We start from the raw sequence: 17,143 nt of genomic DNA, 5'->3' as shown, positions 1-17,143 counted from the left end.
CTGAAGGCATGTGGAGGAAATCTGTGTATGATCAATACATGTATGCCATAGTTCCATGTACCTTAATGCCATAGAAATAATATATATAGGGAAAAATTATGACTTTACTGACTTCAACATGAATTTTGCAATCTACATCCATGCATTCCTCCACTACAGACAGAGGATTAAAGTATTCCATATTTGCTGGTAATCAGATCCAGAGTTAGTTGTGCCTGGCTTGGTGCACAGTGGTGATGGTGTGCACAGGGCAGATGGATTAGCTAAGGCAAAGATAGCCATGTGGTATGTCCATGCTTACTCAGTTACTATCAGTTTATAAAATAACTTTATATATAATTTATATATTTATATATAATTTAGGCTTGAAGTGCAGTTTAGTAAACGTTTGAAAAGCTTAGTGCTCTTTTCTTTGGATGCCCTGTATACTAATATTCAATCATTTGTGCAGTTACAGAATTTCCTACTAGTTTCTACCGTACATGAAATGGGGAAGTATGATACTACTGTATAGTACCAATAATAGCGCTGGCACAGACATTAGAGCATGTATCAACAGTTAAAACATACCACATGCTATTCCCATCAAAAGCAACGCAACCGTGATGTACTCATACAAAGTATGTCAGCTGTCAAAAATTCATTGGAGCTGAGATGCAGAAATTTAAGTCTCTTTAAATGCCATAGTCTGAAGACAGAACAGGACATACTAGAAGTACTCTAATAAAGGAATGCAGCTAGCTCCTGCAACAGACTAGCTGTGCCCAATCCTACAAATGTTTTTTTACTATCTGTAGCACAACTGGACCGTCCAGAAATATTCACATGCAGAAACAACTGCAGGAAAGTAATGATAAAAGAGATCTCAAAAGTTTTATGACATCCTAAAGGGTGACCACATACACACAAAAGACCATGAGCCTTGTACTAAGTATTGGGCAAATTTTCTTCTGTCCTATCCATCAACGATGGTGTCATTCACCTGTGACCGAGGTTATACCATAGTCTTGGGTACTAAATGATCTAACCATTGAATGTCTCCCTGCATTATGTCTGTTCTACATTAAAAACATCAATGAACAGTAGGAGCAAAAAAATAGAGAAAACAATTTGGTCATCTTGCATTATCATACATTGCTATACATAAAATTACTGCTGTCACTATTTGTTTCCTTACAGGTATTATCAGAGGAAACCCTCAGGAGACAAACTAATGCTACGGATGCTGTTCCATGCCAAAGTTTCTGTCTAAGGATCTCGCTTTCACAAGCTTCTGTCATACTAAATCCATAATAATATGGGGTTTGTTCCTTGACTGGGTTCCCAAGTACCTCGGTTATAAAACAGACATACATATATGATGCATGCACTGCTGCTGTTTGAGGTCTTTACAGAAAAACACTCAGTCACCTCCTCTGAGATACTGCACCATTCACACGCATTAAATGGAATTGTGTACAACAATTTCAGTCATACTGGAATGCATCAGAGATGTAATAATTGATACAATAGATTAATGATGCTAGAGATTCCTTTCTTTACATGATTTCTATGACTTCTTTGTAATTCTTTTACCACCACACAGAAATGAGGGATGACAGACTGTTTCCATGCAGCCTTAGCAATATTTTGTTCCATAGCATGGTAACAGAAAAGGCCAAGCTTCATTTCATTAACTGATGTGACCTATGACAAAAGTGGACATACAGCATCATCACATCATCACCTAATTCCTTAGAGAAAGTTGGCAAAAATTATGTCATATACAGAAGCCCATCTGCAAATCTTCCACAGACAGAAGTCTTAAAAATCACATAAAGAAAACAGGTTGTATCACAGTCATTTAGTGGTAATTCCTTCAGACGAACCAGCTAATGTAGTACTTGATCCAAAAGTCTGAAAGTCAAAGTCTACAGTAGAAATGCTTTATTGAGAACCATATTATGACACCATTCCATACTTCTACCTTCTAAGTGCATTTCAAAGATTTTTTTTTCTTTTTTAATAATAAAACAGATAACCAATGGAAAAAATACTGTCCAACTCCCAAATAAGACAGGAGAGAGCTTTTGCTTTTTCAGATGTCTCTTCAGTACAGATTTACAATCTTAACAGTTCAGAAGCACCACAAAAACAGTCAGAGAATGAATCCACAAACTACCTAGTTGCACTATCAAGGCATTGCGTGTATTTAATCTGAATTTTCCTTGCCATAATTCGTAGGCAAAAGTCTGTGAAGCACCTGATTGCCTCAATAGGCATTCATCTTTACCTTAATTCTAACAGCAATTTGTATTCAGACTTTCATTCTGCTCTGATACGTAATAGCAAAAATCAGCAGTTAGACTGTGTATTACATTTTGAAAGCTTTGTCCAAACAATTCTCTATGCCCTTTTGAAGAATTCACAGATGAAAGAAAAAAATGGATAAGAAAAACAAAACAAAACAAAAAAACCCCAGACCCTGAAACTCCTGATTTATTTTTCATAAATAAATAGCTTGGAAGCTTTAATCCAGCCTTAGCTTACAACTTTTAAACCATGTGAATTCAAACCATGTCTGGTTTTGAGATGCATAGAATGAGCTTTTTTTCCAGAAAAAGTAAGCGTATCAATGCTAAGGCATTACATTTGTATGGGCAGAAAAGTAGTTGTGGATTACTTTAGTTGAGAGAAAAATCAGGTGGCCATTAAACTGCTGGTTTTAAAGCTCCTCAGAATTTTTTTGACCATATCTATTCAGTATCATTTCAGATTTTCAAAGAACTAAACAATGTAAAATAACACTACTTCATTGTAAATAGCCCTTATTTTCACATTGATTTTGTTTAGATAGACATTGAGTGCTAAAAAGATTGTGTAATTGCTCCATTCTGAAAATAGACAGCATTATCAGCCAAGAAACCTTCATTAGTTCATTATCCAATTTTCCCAGGTGAAAGAAATATCCCATTGAGTGTGTATGGTTGTGTCAAATCACACAGTAACAAACCACAAACCGGAATCTATCTAAATTACTGTTGAATTCAAAGCTCCATTCCTTAACAACAAACAAAACCATTGAGTATGTCTTCCCCTACTGTGTATTTGTTTAAGGAGTGTGGACTGAAACACACACTCCTGCAAGTTTTAATAAAACCAGACAAAACACCCAAGCTTACTTCATTATTTTGCAGATACTGTAGGGATGTTTCACTGTAAATCATGTGGAACTACTTTATTTTAAGCAGCCTTTGAATGCGTCATTTTGCAGACGATCCCCAGGTTATCTGTTTGGCCATTAAGAAAGCCTTGACTAAGTTCTATCCAAATACACATCATTAAGTGTCAGAATATGAAATGTGGATCTGACACACCAGAAATCTAACATTGCAAGTATTGGTGAAATCTCTTAAATTTGGGTATGACTGCTCCCAAAATCTCCACAAGATTAAATATAGAGCTGGACATACCAGACACTTTAGTTTCTTCCCTGCGTAGGTAACTATAACAGTCGGTATTTCTGTGACATGCTGCTGGCATTTCCTGTTTGTTAATTTTCAGGGAAAATCCCAGGGAGGAAATAATTCATGCCCAGTGAAGGGCTGTATCAATTATTGATACAGAATCAGGCAGCAATTTCTCTTTCTGCCATGAAACAATGTCCTAGCAACAGAAAACATCCAAATGTATCTCAAAAACATGTCTTTGCCTAGGGTATCTTAGCCATCGCCTTTAGGTTCACAGAGTAACTTTTGTCTAATACTTTACTTCCAGTTCTCAGAAGCAGATGCCTCTGCAATGTCTCCATGCAGCAGAATTTATTCCTAGGTTTCCACCACCAGAGAAAAGTGTGTCCTTTACAGCTTTAACAAAGTTATCTACAAAATCCACCTGTCATGTTAGTCTCACATTAGAACTGAATTTTGATTAATTAGTTATAGAAAAAACCAGCTTATTAAGTCAAAATCATAAAAGCTGTGAAATCAAATAACCAAAAAAAGTAAATTCATCTACATTTTAATATGTAAGCACATGTAAGCATAATTCTGCCCTTGTGTATCTATTTCAATTCCTTAATGAAACATGTTTCCAGCAGAAATAATTGTGCTTGATTTTGTAACTGAAGATGGGATCTCCATGCAGGTATACAAGGAAAACGAGGCCATAAGGCAATTTCACTATTTGAATTTCCTAGTTTTCACGTGTTTAGCTTTACTATTGGGTAATTTACTTTTAACTTAGATTTTTTTAAAGGCAGATCAGCACTTTATTCTATAAACACATTAATCTCATGGTAACGGGATGACTGCAGAGTAGAATGCTATTCACTGAAAAACAATAGAGCCCCAGGTAATTAGACATGTGGAACAGTTAATCACCAATGTTGAACCTGTGCTTGCCAAGCTGAAACCATCACTACTGAATACATTAAGTGTTCATAGAAAAACTGGGCATTTTTGTGCAAAACTACTTTGTGGGCCTTAGAATTATTTTATTCTATAAATAAATTGTGTTATGCAAACAGAAATCACTCTACAGCAAAATATCTGCAGACAAAATATTGTTCTATACATCTACTACAATATTCTTTATGACCATTTGTTAACTGTATCTGTCACCAACCATTAAAGAAAGTGATGGGTGCTTTTAATCCCAGTTTTGCAAACTGGGAGGGTGCATCTATACTACAAAAATTTACATAGCTGTGATACTGACCCAGTGCTTCCAAAAGCAAAGCAGCTACCTCATCAGAACTTCACCTTATGTGCCCATAAAGTACCAACATCATAGAATCATAGAATTGTAGGGGTTGGAAGGGACCTCGAGAGATCATCAGGTCCAAACCCCCTGCCAAAGCAGCTCCCTAGGACATATCACTCAGATAGGCATCCAGACAGGTCTTGAATATCTCCAGTGAAGGAGACTCCACCACCTCCCTGGGCAGCCTGTCCCAGGGCTCTGTCACCCTCACTGTGAAAAAGTTCTTCCGCATGTTGGTGCGGAACTTCCTGTGCTCCAACTTGCAGCCATTGCCCCTTGTCCTATCCCCACTGACCACTGAAAAGGGGCTGGCTGATTCCCCCTGCATCCCCTGCTTAAGATAATTAAGACTGCTTAAGATAATTATAGACTTTAATTAGGTCCCCTCATCTTTCAGAGTAAACCCAGCTTCACTGGATAAAAAGTATAAAGTTTTGCTGTAAATTTCTGGTTGGTTTTAAACATAATAACCTGAAAAATTGAGATTTCATAGCAGAAGGTGAACAAATTATTTGGTCGTGCATAATGAGAGGTTAAAATAAATTGCTTCTATTATTCCTACCATTCCAAATTGCATTGCTGAGTCCTAGAGCTAATTGCTTCAAGAAAAAAAAGTAAAAGCCACAAAAAAGTAAACTGTGAAAACCACTTAGAGTTATCCTGCACATTACTAGACACTGCAGTATTCGTAAAAGTATTTCTTCCTTACAATTCCATTTGTATATAACACTGTGTTTGTTCCTAATCCGGGGGAACATTTTTCAATGCCTTCCAGCACATTAAGAAGTTCTTTTTTACATGGACACTTGCTCAGTGGGGCACGGACAATGAAGTGGCATCAGAGTTTATCATTTAAAAGGAAGACAAATGACCACATCTGGTATCACGCATGGTTTCTTTGTGATAACTTACTATTCCCCTCTGTATAGCCTAATAAAATCATGTATTACATTTTATTTCATATAATTTTTACAATCAGGCCTTGACAGTGATGACTCATTCCATTGTGATAAAACCTGTATGTGTTTAATCAGAAGTTATTTTATGTGGATTCATCCCTGCACTTACTGATTTAAATGACACGGGGCTGCTACTCATTTTGCTGAAATTACATGGGTGCAAAGAAGGATGAAATTGGGTACCTAGTCATTTACAAAGGCATTCAGAGTACATCCTAAGACATACTCTTAGTCGTGCAACAAACCAATTAATCCTTCATGTATTTCTAATCATGCAGAAGTGCCTATAAGGACCAGGTTCCGCTTTCAGTTCCCTCAAAGCTTTTTCCCATGTATACAGTATGGTGAAATCTCCTTAAGACATGTTCCTGCACGTATTAGTGATCCTCTCCCAGCATATATATCTACCCACATAGAATAACAGAATCACAGAATGCACTATGTTGGAAGGGACCTTTAGAGAACATCTAAACCAACCCCCCTGCAGTGAGCAGGGACATCTTCACTACATCAGGTCGCTCAGAGGCCCATCAAGCCTGACCTTTAATATCTCCAGGGATGGGGCCTTCACCGCCTCTCTGGGAAACCTATTCCAGTGATCTACCACACTCACATTGAAGAGGGTTTTTTCCTAATATCTAACCTAAATCTATTCTTTTCTACTTTAAAACCATTACCCCTTGTCCTATTGATACATGCCCTCATGAACAGTTCTCCTGTTTTCTTACAGGCTCCTTTCAGGAACCTGAAGGCCACTACAAGGACCCCTCTGGAGCCTTCGCTTCTTCACATAATGTCTTCAAAACAGATGAAAATCTAATCCAAGAAGATGATAAGGCAAGAAAAGTGATGTGGAAAATAACAACAAAAATACATTGGTTAGGATATCACTTCTGTTGTTACGGTTTGTGGCAAGGCAAAATAATTGCAGTGAAAACTATGTTACTTGTACTTGAAATCTTAACAGCCTTGGTGATTATCAGGTAATTAGTGACTGCTAATGATCATTTTAGGCATGCTACTAGTCAAAACTGAAATAAATTTATGCCAGACCACCTAAATAGCACTAATGATGTGCTTTTATGACCATTCTTCTTACTGAAGCAGAACACCTTGCAATATGCAAGAGATTTATTCAAGCAGGATGGCAATGGGGCATCATTCCCATTTTAGAAAAGGGAACAGAAGGAATAAAACCAGCCGTAGTTCGTGGTGCAAAAGAAGTGGGTAGCAGATCAGATTAATAATCTAAAGTGCCATGAGCTTTTGGCTACCATTGTCCCCACCTATTGCCTCTGGTTTAATTAGAATGTACAAAATCTTCACAGTACTAATTTCAGATAAACTGGGCATCTACAGCTCTGACTGATTTCAACAGGGAGAACGATGATTTGCAATGTGGCACAGGAGTGCAACGCGCACGCAGCGTTGGCATGAGTCAGATATGCTGGCGTCTTTTCACGATACTGTCTGCAGATTTTTGCTGACTCCTGTTAGTTTCTAAAAATGCTGTTAAGCTTATGTTTTACAATCTGTGTACATCCAAGAAGTACAGACTGTGGGGATTAACTTCTTCTATCTGCCCAGATCTCAAGTTACCAAAAGAAGGAGATATGATGGCACATTTTCTACTAAGATTCTAAAAAAAAAACAACAAACCCATAGAGAAGCAGGTAAACCAGATGTATTATCCATCCAGGAAAGGTTTGATCGTGCAAGTGTCTGAGGTAAAGTGGGAATATAGCAAACACACATCTTAATAAACAAGGCTTAACAACTTAACAACACTTTTCAACTACAGCAGCCTTTAGAGGCATTAGTTAACAAATTAATCTTGACAATAACCCCTTGCCTGATTAAATGGTAAGGTATTTCAGCTTCTTACTTCACTGAGAGAAATCAGTATGGAAAACTAAGGTGCAAAACTTAAGAAATAATACAAGTCAGAAAAAGGGAGACAGAGAATAAGAGAGACTTATAATAGAGCTCAGCCAAGATCCACGCGATTCAGGATGTACACCATAGAAACAAAATTGAAACATTTCTGCTTAAATAAAACGAAGTTATAAAGTCTATTATCTCTTCATTATTTTTTCCCCTCCAAAATCAGTGCTCCTGAATTAATTTATAGGGAAAGTCTCAGGTTGAGAAATACACATTGTGCATTAGGAAATACACACACAGTTAACCATCCTAACAAAGGACAACTTTCCACAGAAGATGATGGTGCAGAAAGCTCATTGCTTACTTCATTCCAATTCCATCATCTTGCAATGCATTCATTCCTACATGGATGTCTCTTCACTTTAACCTGTGGACTTGTTACAACCACATGTAAAAAGATCAAAATTTCATACAAGGATAAAAGAAAATATGGACACTCAATAATTTCTGCAGGAAGTATTCTAAATACTGAGGAATAGTATACTATAAATTATGTTTTATTCTAATTCAATCTACTGAAAGACAATGGCCATATACTGAAAAAAGCAACATCTGCATATTGTCTCCATGTGAACCCACCACATTTCTGGATTAAACTCATAAAACAATGTATCAGTGTGTCTCATAGGGCAGAGCACTCAACAAGAAGCCTCAAAGTATAGGGCTGTATTTAGGGCCCACAAGACCTCTACCAAATAAACTATTCAAATCGGCAGTCAGGGAAAAAGATTATTTTGAGGGTTCGTTCAGCCATTTACAAAATAAAACATTTTTCCCATTAGTCCACATCAGAATATCATAAATCAAATCTTGCCTTTTAATGTACTGTTGAACTTATCCCTCAACATTTTGCCTCATCTAATAGGATGCTGGATTTACATGTGCCAGAGTTATTCACCTGCAAGAGCAGGGAAAGGAACAGTAAAGCCCCTAACTGTAATTCATACTTCTGGTCATCTCTTTTTAATTACCCTCCTCCATCCTGCAGTACCAATAAACATGATTCTTCCAGCTCAGAGTGTAAAATGTTTCACTTAATCATCTTTGACAGATCGGACCCCATGACTCAGTTTCCTCCTATGGAAAAGTTTTGAATTTCTAAGCAAGAGTCAATACAAGCGAGGTGTGACAAACTTCTGCTTAGTCCAAGAAAGAAGAAAACTTTCCTTTCACTGGTTTAAGAGTACCTTAGTGCAGAAAGAAAAATGCAGTGTGATATTAAAAGTGACAATTGAGAAAAATGGTATGTCTTGATTTAGGCCTTAGTCCTGACACCCCTACCCAGAGATCTTATATAACTTTATTTTTATGCCCATTTGAAAGAAGATTTAGTCCATGCTTAGCAAAATATAATAAAAATCACAGTAAAGATAAGGGAGTGAGAGATTACATCACTAGGGAAAGTTTTAAGATTTCAGACCCTCCTAGTGAGGAGCTGCACAGAGGATACAGGAGCACTTGACTTGGAAAGTTGTTTTGATGAACCAAGCTTAGTTTTTCTTATTTAAATAAAACTTAACATAATTTATCATGTGATTGCTACAAACACTAGATTCTGGACTCAGCAACTCCTTCATGTTCTTTATTTACTTCACAGATCATGTCAAAAGTGAATCAGAATTTATTATAACGGATAAATTTGAGAGTCTGCTCGCAGACTTGAACTGAAGCTTTATCTGTACGAGGGCTGAAAAAAGGATCCCTACACCCATATACACCTCCACATTAAATATAATGATTACTCTGCAAAAAAAGAATCTTAGCCCATATGATCCATAGGACATACTCTTACAAAAAACATCTTCTTTCTGCTCTCTTGGATTCACATTCAGGGCTCTGGCAACCCAGAGGATATTTCAAAAATGAAAAATGCTTAAATCTCTACCTAGAAAATCTGCACAGAGTTAAGACTATAGTTCTTGTTCTGACCAAGTCCCAAATGGCAGGCAGTGAGAACGCAATTTAAAAAGAGAGTGAAAAATCCAATAAAATGGGTTTTTTTTATAAGTCAGCAATATTATAACTTCACATTCATATTCTATGGGTATTTCAGGCCTGCCTCAGATTTAAAAAAAAAAAAAAGTCTGATTTTGAATTACTGTAATTAACTGCAAAAGCTTGCTGATTTGTTGATGCAAAATAATGTCAATCTTTTTCATAAACTTGTTAGAATCTTTGTAAATAAATAGCAAAAATTATACAAGGAACAGAAATTCAGTTCTTTGTCATTCACTTTGCTGTTGGCGTGCAGAGGAAGGTGTTGTAAAGAGGAATATAAGCGAAAAAATGCAGCCCTTTCCCCAACATCGTTAGTGTAACATCACCGAACAGTGAGCCATATTCTCGTCACTGTGTGCTTGTGAAAGTGGGAGTATATTTTACATTTCACCCTGAAAACTTAGTAAGTCTGGGAGGAAGGAAGGTGTGAAACACCAAGATTGCTTAGAAGCAGAGTAGGTCAAAAAAAAGTTTGGAAAGCACTGGAAAAGGAAAATACAAATCCCTCTTGAGCCGAATAGCAGCAACCATATGCCATTAATTTATTAGCTATTAAAAGGTCCTGAGGCATATTTTGAAAATCTTCATTCTTACGCTGATTTTGTTGTTGTTGTTGTTATTTTTTTCCCTGAAAACATCATCAGGACATTTTAATTTCAGGATACAAGCAGCATAGTCTGGCCCTAAATTGAGAGTATTCAACCCACAAGCATCACTGAAGTTTAAATTCAGATAAGAGTAATTTCATTTTCAGAGTCATATTAGTTGCACCTTAAGCGTGAACCACTCCCGTGTCATTACTGCCTGTATTACACAGTACCGCTTGAAATGAAAATCATATTGATTCCAGTTCTCTTTTGCTACTGGAAATCGGGACAAAAAGAAGAATCACAACACTGCAATAGCAATGACCAAGTTGATATTGCAAGTAATGGCGTGACTGATGCAAAATCTGGCTCTTGGTCTGATCCTGCAGAACACAGCATTACCCAAAATAGGTCGAGAAAAGTTGAGTGGGGTCAGGCTACTTAATGGATATAACAACAGAAATAAATCAGAGCTGTAATCTCAAACGCAAATTGTTTAACTATTCATTGATACCTGTCTTGCAGCAGCTGTAGATGGAATGGAAGACCTGGGCTGAGGGATCTGAGACACAACACACGAGTACTGCCCAGGGATGGTGGCAGAAATGCGGTTCTTAATTTGTACTTAAGTTCTGAGTAGTTTCATGATGCTAAATATTCTTTACCCAGACACCGAGGACACTGAGCTGTCATTCCTTCTTTCATTAAATCTGCTTCAACATTCATAAGGGAGGTAAATAAAGGACTGTATCTGGCTTTACCAAATTATAGCTATGTCCCAACAATTTTATTCCAGTGTTACGTTCTGGTAGGGTTTTTTCAACTGTTAAAGCAGATATTCTAACAAGGCACTAGAAAACAACATTTTCTGTAGTCCATAGTATCAGCTTTTGTCCCTGAGGTCTTTATAAACACTCTAAGCACAACATGCACTGAAACATACAGGGATCACAAGCTCCTATATGGCTGCAAAGAAGCACAAAACAGGCTGGGGCCCAATTCGGTTTCTACTACGGTCCACATCAGAGAGCGTGAGTCATTTTTTTTCTCTTAAACTACTAAAATGCTTCTAAACCGCAACCCCTGTCTCTTAGAGGTTTAAGGCAAACACTGGTGTAGAAGACACTACTACCCTGGGTAAAGGATTCTCGCAGAAGGGAAGAATAAAGCCACAAGCATGTCAGATCACAGTGATCAGTGGGCAACTATAGCCTATTTTGTTTCTTTGTTACAAAAGATTAAAGTAATAATAATTTGACCGTGATTCCATCAATTTAAAATGCTCTGCTAGATAAATATTTTTAAGATCTGTACAACAGGCCTTCTATTTAACAATGAATACATTTCAGACTAATGTGCTGCCAAGCTCCAGCTCTCTTTCTAGCAGCTGAATTCTTGGATAAAATCATTTTGCAGGGTATGAGCAATGCAGTTCTGAAAATAGCATCACTGCAAAATGAAAGATGGCAAGAATATCTACAATGCTGATTTATTTCAATGAAATTTTGTCTCATGATCAGTACCTGTTTTGATGTTTTCAGCTGAATCTTCATACTTAATGCAATGTAAATCTACAGAATTTGTTAATTTTGAAGCCCGGTGTAAATGCCCAAGAGCGAAACAAAAAAATTTTAAAAATATTAAAAAATACCCATTCACAATTTACATCATAAGATATGTAAGGTGGAAAAATGCTTTGTGGATCCAAACAATTTGCATTTATCACCACCACATGTACAGAGACACTCACAAAAAGAATCCAACACCAATCAACAAGCTGTTTTGCACATGTCCTTAAGTATGTTTCCACTGGAAGAATGGATTAGAGTGATATTTTTTAAAATATCCGTGGGTTTATACATCTTGCGTAACGCTCAGCATTCTGCCATGTGCTGCTGAGAAAACACTAAGAGGTGATATTGCACTTCCCTGATTCTGGGGAGATTACATCTTTCGGCTTTCTTTCAAATTCACTGATATGAAGGTACACTTTCAGCAGATTATTTTTTTTTCCTAATAATGAAGATTTTTAAATAGATTAGAAAACACAGTTTTCAAATGAGAAGGAGCCTGGTATTTTACAATCCGTTAGCACAGATGTCTTTTCTAATTAACATCAGCAATAAAATTGGCTTTCTTCTATGACAGATTTTATGCTAAAAATGAGATTATATGTATATGAGAGGTGTCAAAATCCCTAAGCCTGACAGTAGAAACAGATGAAAAGAACACATCATAAGTATCTTCTATCTACATTTGGTCACTGATTTTATGTAGAAAGCGACGCTGTGTACCAAGCCCAGCTACATTCTTAGCAAGACCTACACTTGTGAGGTCCATGTGCAGAAACCAAAAATACAAACGTCCCAGTTGTGCAAACCCTAATTCACATGACTCATATAGACTTCCCTGACTTGTCCTAATGACACCAAAACAGAGACGATGATTCATGGAAATAAAAAATTGGAATGTACAACTGATTTTCTAAAAATTTCCTGCCACCATAAATAAATATATATATTTTCATATGTATGCTATTTTTATCCTATGCACATTATTTTTATTCTCCTATGTTTTACACCAATTTACATAAGCATCAGATCTGTGTATAATGTAGAGTACAATTCATTTCCTGCATACAGAACAGGTGACAGAGGAGGGGAAAAAGGATAAAAGATAAAGGAAAGAGTAAAAATGAGTGGGGGAGGAAAATTACAGAAAATTTTAAAAAACCCAGACATTGAGCTATATCCAGAATGATGTAATTACAGAAACCGTGCCATTGATGCTGAAAGGTTTCATCTCTGAGTTTTCCAAAATTAAAATATGTTCTGGCTTTGTTTGTTTGTGGGGTTGTTGTTTTCTTTTTTAATCAGTACAGACAGGTTTACCACTAGAAAGCAGTAGGTACACCTTTATATTGCACGTTACTGGCATTAAAAATATCAATACATCTAACACGCATTGTGTCTAAAGTATACTTAAGAATTACAACCTATTATTTATAATTCAAGACTATCTGTTTTGGTGCAGTGTGGGTAAAGGAACATAAAGAAAGTGAGTGCTCTCCTATCTTTATAGGAAACATACAAACCACATTTACTTAATAGTGTTTTTCTTAAGTCTGTATAGATGCAGATGATAAATAAATATATATGGCAACATAGAAATAAGTGGTTTGTGTGCTGTGCTAGCAGTGGTGTGGCTATAGTGACAGGAGTACCATATACAGCAACTTTCTCACATTAGAGCAAAATATCTGCTGTGCTGTGTGTATAATTAAAGTATTTGGAGTTGCTGTATTAAAAGTTAGAGCATGATACCTTGTACCAAGATGTAATAGATTCCCAATATATGCTACAATGAAAATGATACATTTTAATGAAACCTAATATATATCGATCAGTAGCTAATCCTTATAGCTAAAGATCAAGACATAATTACCGCTATACTTAAAAAGCTCATTAAAGAAAAGTCTTTAATATTTGTGGGGGAATATTCCAACACAGGAAGCAAGAAATGCTATTACACCACCTGCTCAGCTTTTCAATGAAAAATTAAGGTTCCCATTTGATACAGCACAATCCTTCACTTGAAATTCTCCATATGTTGCTGGGTAAATATATCAGAGCCTCTTTGCCTTGTCAGAGAAGTGAAGTTAATCAAATTACTGGGATTCTATCAAACGGGCATTGCTTTAACCTTCAGCATGTTTTGCTAAAAATGTTTCGCACTTGCGTACTACTGTACTGCTGGTAAAAACTTCTGAGTGTTTCAGTAAAAACACGCGTTAAAACATTTACCAATGCAGAAGGAACAGATGACTGAAGGAAAAGTGATTGCACAATAATGAGTTGTTGATGAAATCATGAACTGTATAGCCCTGAGTATGCACATCTTTTATACAACAGCTGGGAAACACTGCTTCCTCAGACCAACTTTTTAACTGAGAGAAAGAGGCTCAAAATAACGGGAAGAAGGCAGGTAGCTAAGAACAGAAGATCAGCAAACACAGCGTTCTTCAATTATTAATATCTTTTCTTTATTCCCTTCTCCTATTTTTAATATTCTTAAAATATAAAAGCTTTCACATTAAGGGCATTTGCGTCACTTCTCTTTGTTCTTCCCCATTTGCAATCTGTAGTAGGAAATAAAACACCACTAACTGTCAAGTCTTGAAAAAGAATCCAAAAATTGTTCTCTCTTTCACCTGTTACATCATTACTTATTGCGAAGCAGCTCTCCCTGCATCAACCTGTTGTGCTGTCCTCTAACTGAACTGAGCGTTATTTGCACTTTGATTTAATTTCAAAGGGGAAATATTACTATGAAGGATGGACAGACGCTATGGATTGGTTCTACAATATTTCAGTGGAATAATAATGAGAAAAAAGGAAACCCACAGCAAGTAGACTGCATAGAACATGGAAATACTATTGACCAATATAATATTCTGACTTACTTAATCAGAGGTATAGTTATAATTAAAGTTATGTTATATAACATGTTTCCCTGTTGGCAATTTCTATTATCATGACTGGCAGCAAAGACAAATTCTGAAGGGAATTTGGAGACATGGACAAGGCAACAAAAAACAGTTTTAAGGAAATACCACATAATGTTATGCTAAAAAGTGATCTTAGCTTATATTTGAAATTATACAATATTCTTTAAATACAGCATTAATTTAATTTCCCTAGGTTCCATATTCCTTTCTCATTAAAAAGTAGAAAAGCCTACATGGAAGATAAATTGTAATTAGTTGTGTATGATATTCTTATCAGCTCAGTAAGAAACAGTCAAATATAGGAGCTCACACACAAGAAAAGCAGTGAGTTGAAAAGCTCTGGCTTTCTTGTCACTTCTGCTTCTACATGGCACATCTTTATAAACACGAGAATATTTTAAAAGATAATTTTCCCGTCAATGAAAGGCTATATTTATTCAATTTAGGAGATATTAAGTGGTATTTTTACAGTTATCTTTGCGCTCCTTTCTTTCATTTAACAGTGCGAGCATCCCTTTGAGTCTTTCATAATGGAACCGATACTCAGAACTGAATCCAATTATAACAACCTACCAGCAGTACTAATTGGTGAAAATGCATTGCTGGTAATTGCTGTAAACTCATCCTTCTGCACAGGGTGAACGAGGGCAATAAATTCTACCCGGCGTTAAACAATAGGGAAGACTACCATTACCAGTTTTTCTTATGTAAAATGCATTAAAGTGAGTCATCCACTTAAAAGTTACCTACTGGTAGCTTTAACCCAGATTCAGGGACTAAAGTAAGTGCTTCCCCCAAAAAATAACAATAGAAAAATAATAAGGGGGGAAAAGAGAGCAGAAAAACAAAGACAACAGGATCCACAGTGGTCCGTAGTGTTTTGTTGTGGGTTTGTTTGGGGTTTTTTTCGGGTTTTTTTCTCTCCCAATCTGTGGGCGAATCTCTAATATAATGCATCGGGTTATTTTCGCCTTGCTTTTATTGCTCGCTTTCATTATGTGATCTTTGCACAGCTCTGGGCAACACTTTCACGCTAATAAGTATGCGGCACTTTCAGGAGCTTACGGCCACGCAAACCCAGAAAGCTGCTTGCACCGAGAGCATCCGTCAGCTCCCGTAAAGGCAGGGTTTATTTTAGTATTGTTATAAACTGTTATTATTTTATTCCTTCTGAGAAGTGATGATTTGCAAGGCCAACGCCGAAGAAAACCAGTTCCTCAGTTGTGTTGCTTTAAGCACGCCGAAGCCCCCCCGGTGTGGCACACGCGTGCGCACACCCCGCAGCCCACCGACAGCCACGGGCAGAAAACAAACCCTGCCACTGTCAAAATACCCGGGGCGTGCGCTGGAGAGCGGCCAGGCAAGAGCGAGCTGGAGCGGCGGCTCCCAACTCCGAGCATGGCTCGCCTGCCTGTTTCACAAGCCCACCGCAGAAAGCCAGGCGAGAAGAGCTGCCTTGCTGCGGGCTTTTTAATGAAATTCCTTAAGTTTTCCCATTTAAAAAAAAAAAAAAAATATTATTTTTTTAAATTGTGCTAAAACTCCAGCCAGGCTGAAATAACCTTTGCGGGAGGAGGGGGCGGGCTCTGTGTAACTCGAAACTTTCCTCTCGGCACGGCCGAAGTGCCGGAGGTATATTTAGAGACGGGGTCCGCTCGGGAGCGGGGTGATAGGCAAAGCCTTCACCTCAGAAGTGCCGCCGCCGGCCGTGACCGGGGCACTCCCCCCCCCCACTCCTCCTGACGGCCGCCCCCGTGGGAACCTCCTCTATCGTGACTCTTTCCCAAGCAAAAGCAGCCGAAATCCCGCAGTTTTTACCTCGCGGCCACTTTCCACCCGGACTTACTTTATTTCCCTTTGTATTTGTCGCCGGCGCCGCGCTCTCCCCAGCGCAGAGGTGCTTCCCCCGCTCCGTCCGTGCCCCCCGCCCCGGACTCCCGGACCCCGCGGGGACTTACGTGGTGGCCGAGGGGAAAGGTCCCTCCGAGGAGTGGTTCATCACCAGGGACTGGAAAAGTGTCAGGCTAAAGACTAGCAGCCAGCCAGCAGCCATCTTCCTGATCGAAGATCGATCCCCCTTCCCCAAGTCGGCGAGACGGCAATAATAATAAATTCAATAATTGTGTGTGCGGTGGTGTGGGGGGGGCTGTTGTTTTTTAAAGCCTCCTCCGCTCCCCCCCCCCCACCCCCCACCCGCCCCCTCGCAGGAGGCGCAGCCCAGAGATGTGCGAAGAAGCGGGATCGCGGCCGAGGGTGGGAAGGAGGAGGAGAAACGATGGAGATCTGTGGGTGGAGAGGGGGAAGAGGAGAAACAGAGAAGACAGAGAGAGAGGGAGATACTCTACTCTCTGCTACTCCAGCAGCAGCTCCAGCTTCATCTGATCCGCCGCCATCAGGGCTACTTT

The 17,143-nt window shown here is 38.1% G+C and overlaps 1 protein-coding gene across 5 annotated transcripts in view; it reads right to left on the bottom strand.

Moving 5' to 3' along the window:
* Window positions 1–16,805, bottom strand: part of CACNA2D1 (calcium voltage-gated channel auxiliary subunit alpha2delta 1) — a 410,029-nt gene extending 393,224 nt beyond the window's left edge. For all 5 annotated transcript variants that reach the window (XM_084263178.1, XM_084263177.1, XM_084263180.1 and 2 more), the window contains exon 1: window positions 16,697–16,805. In XM_084263178.1, coding sequence (XP_084119304.1) covers window positions 16,697–16,791 — 95 coding nt within the window. In that variant the 5' untranslated portion in view covers window positions 16,792–16,805. The remainder of the gene's footprint in view (window positions 1–16,696) is intronic.
* Window positions 16,806–17,143: the final 338 nt, after the last annotated feature.

Source organism: Gallinula chloropus, assembly GCF_964237585.1.
Source record: "Gallinula chloropus genome assembly, chromosome: 1".
In the NCBI taxonomy this organism is placed as follows: Eukaryota; Metazoa; Chordata; class Aves; order Gruiformes; family Rallidae; genus Gallinula; species Gallinula chloropus.
The sequence above is the reverse complement of the archived record's forward strand: the minus strand, read 5'-3'. Positions and strand labels throughout refer to the sequence as shown.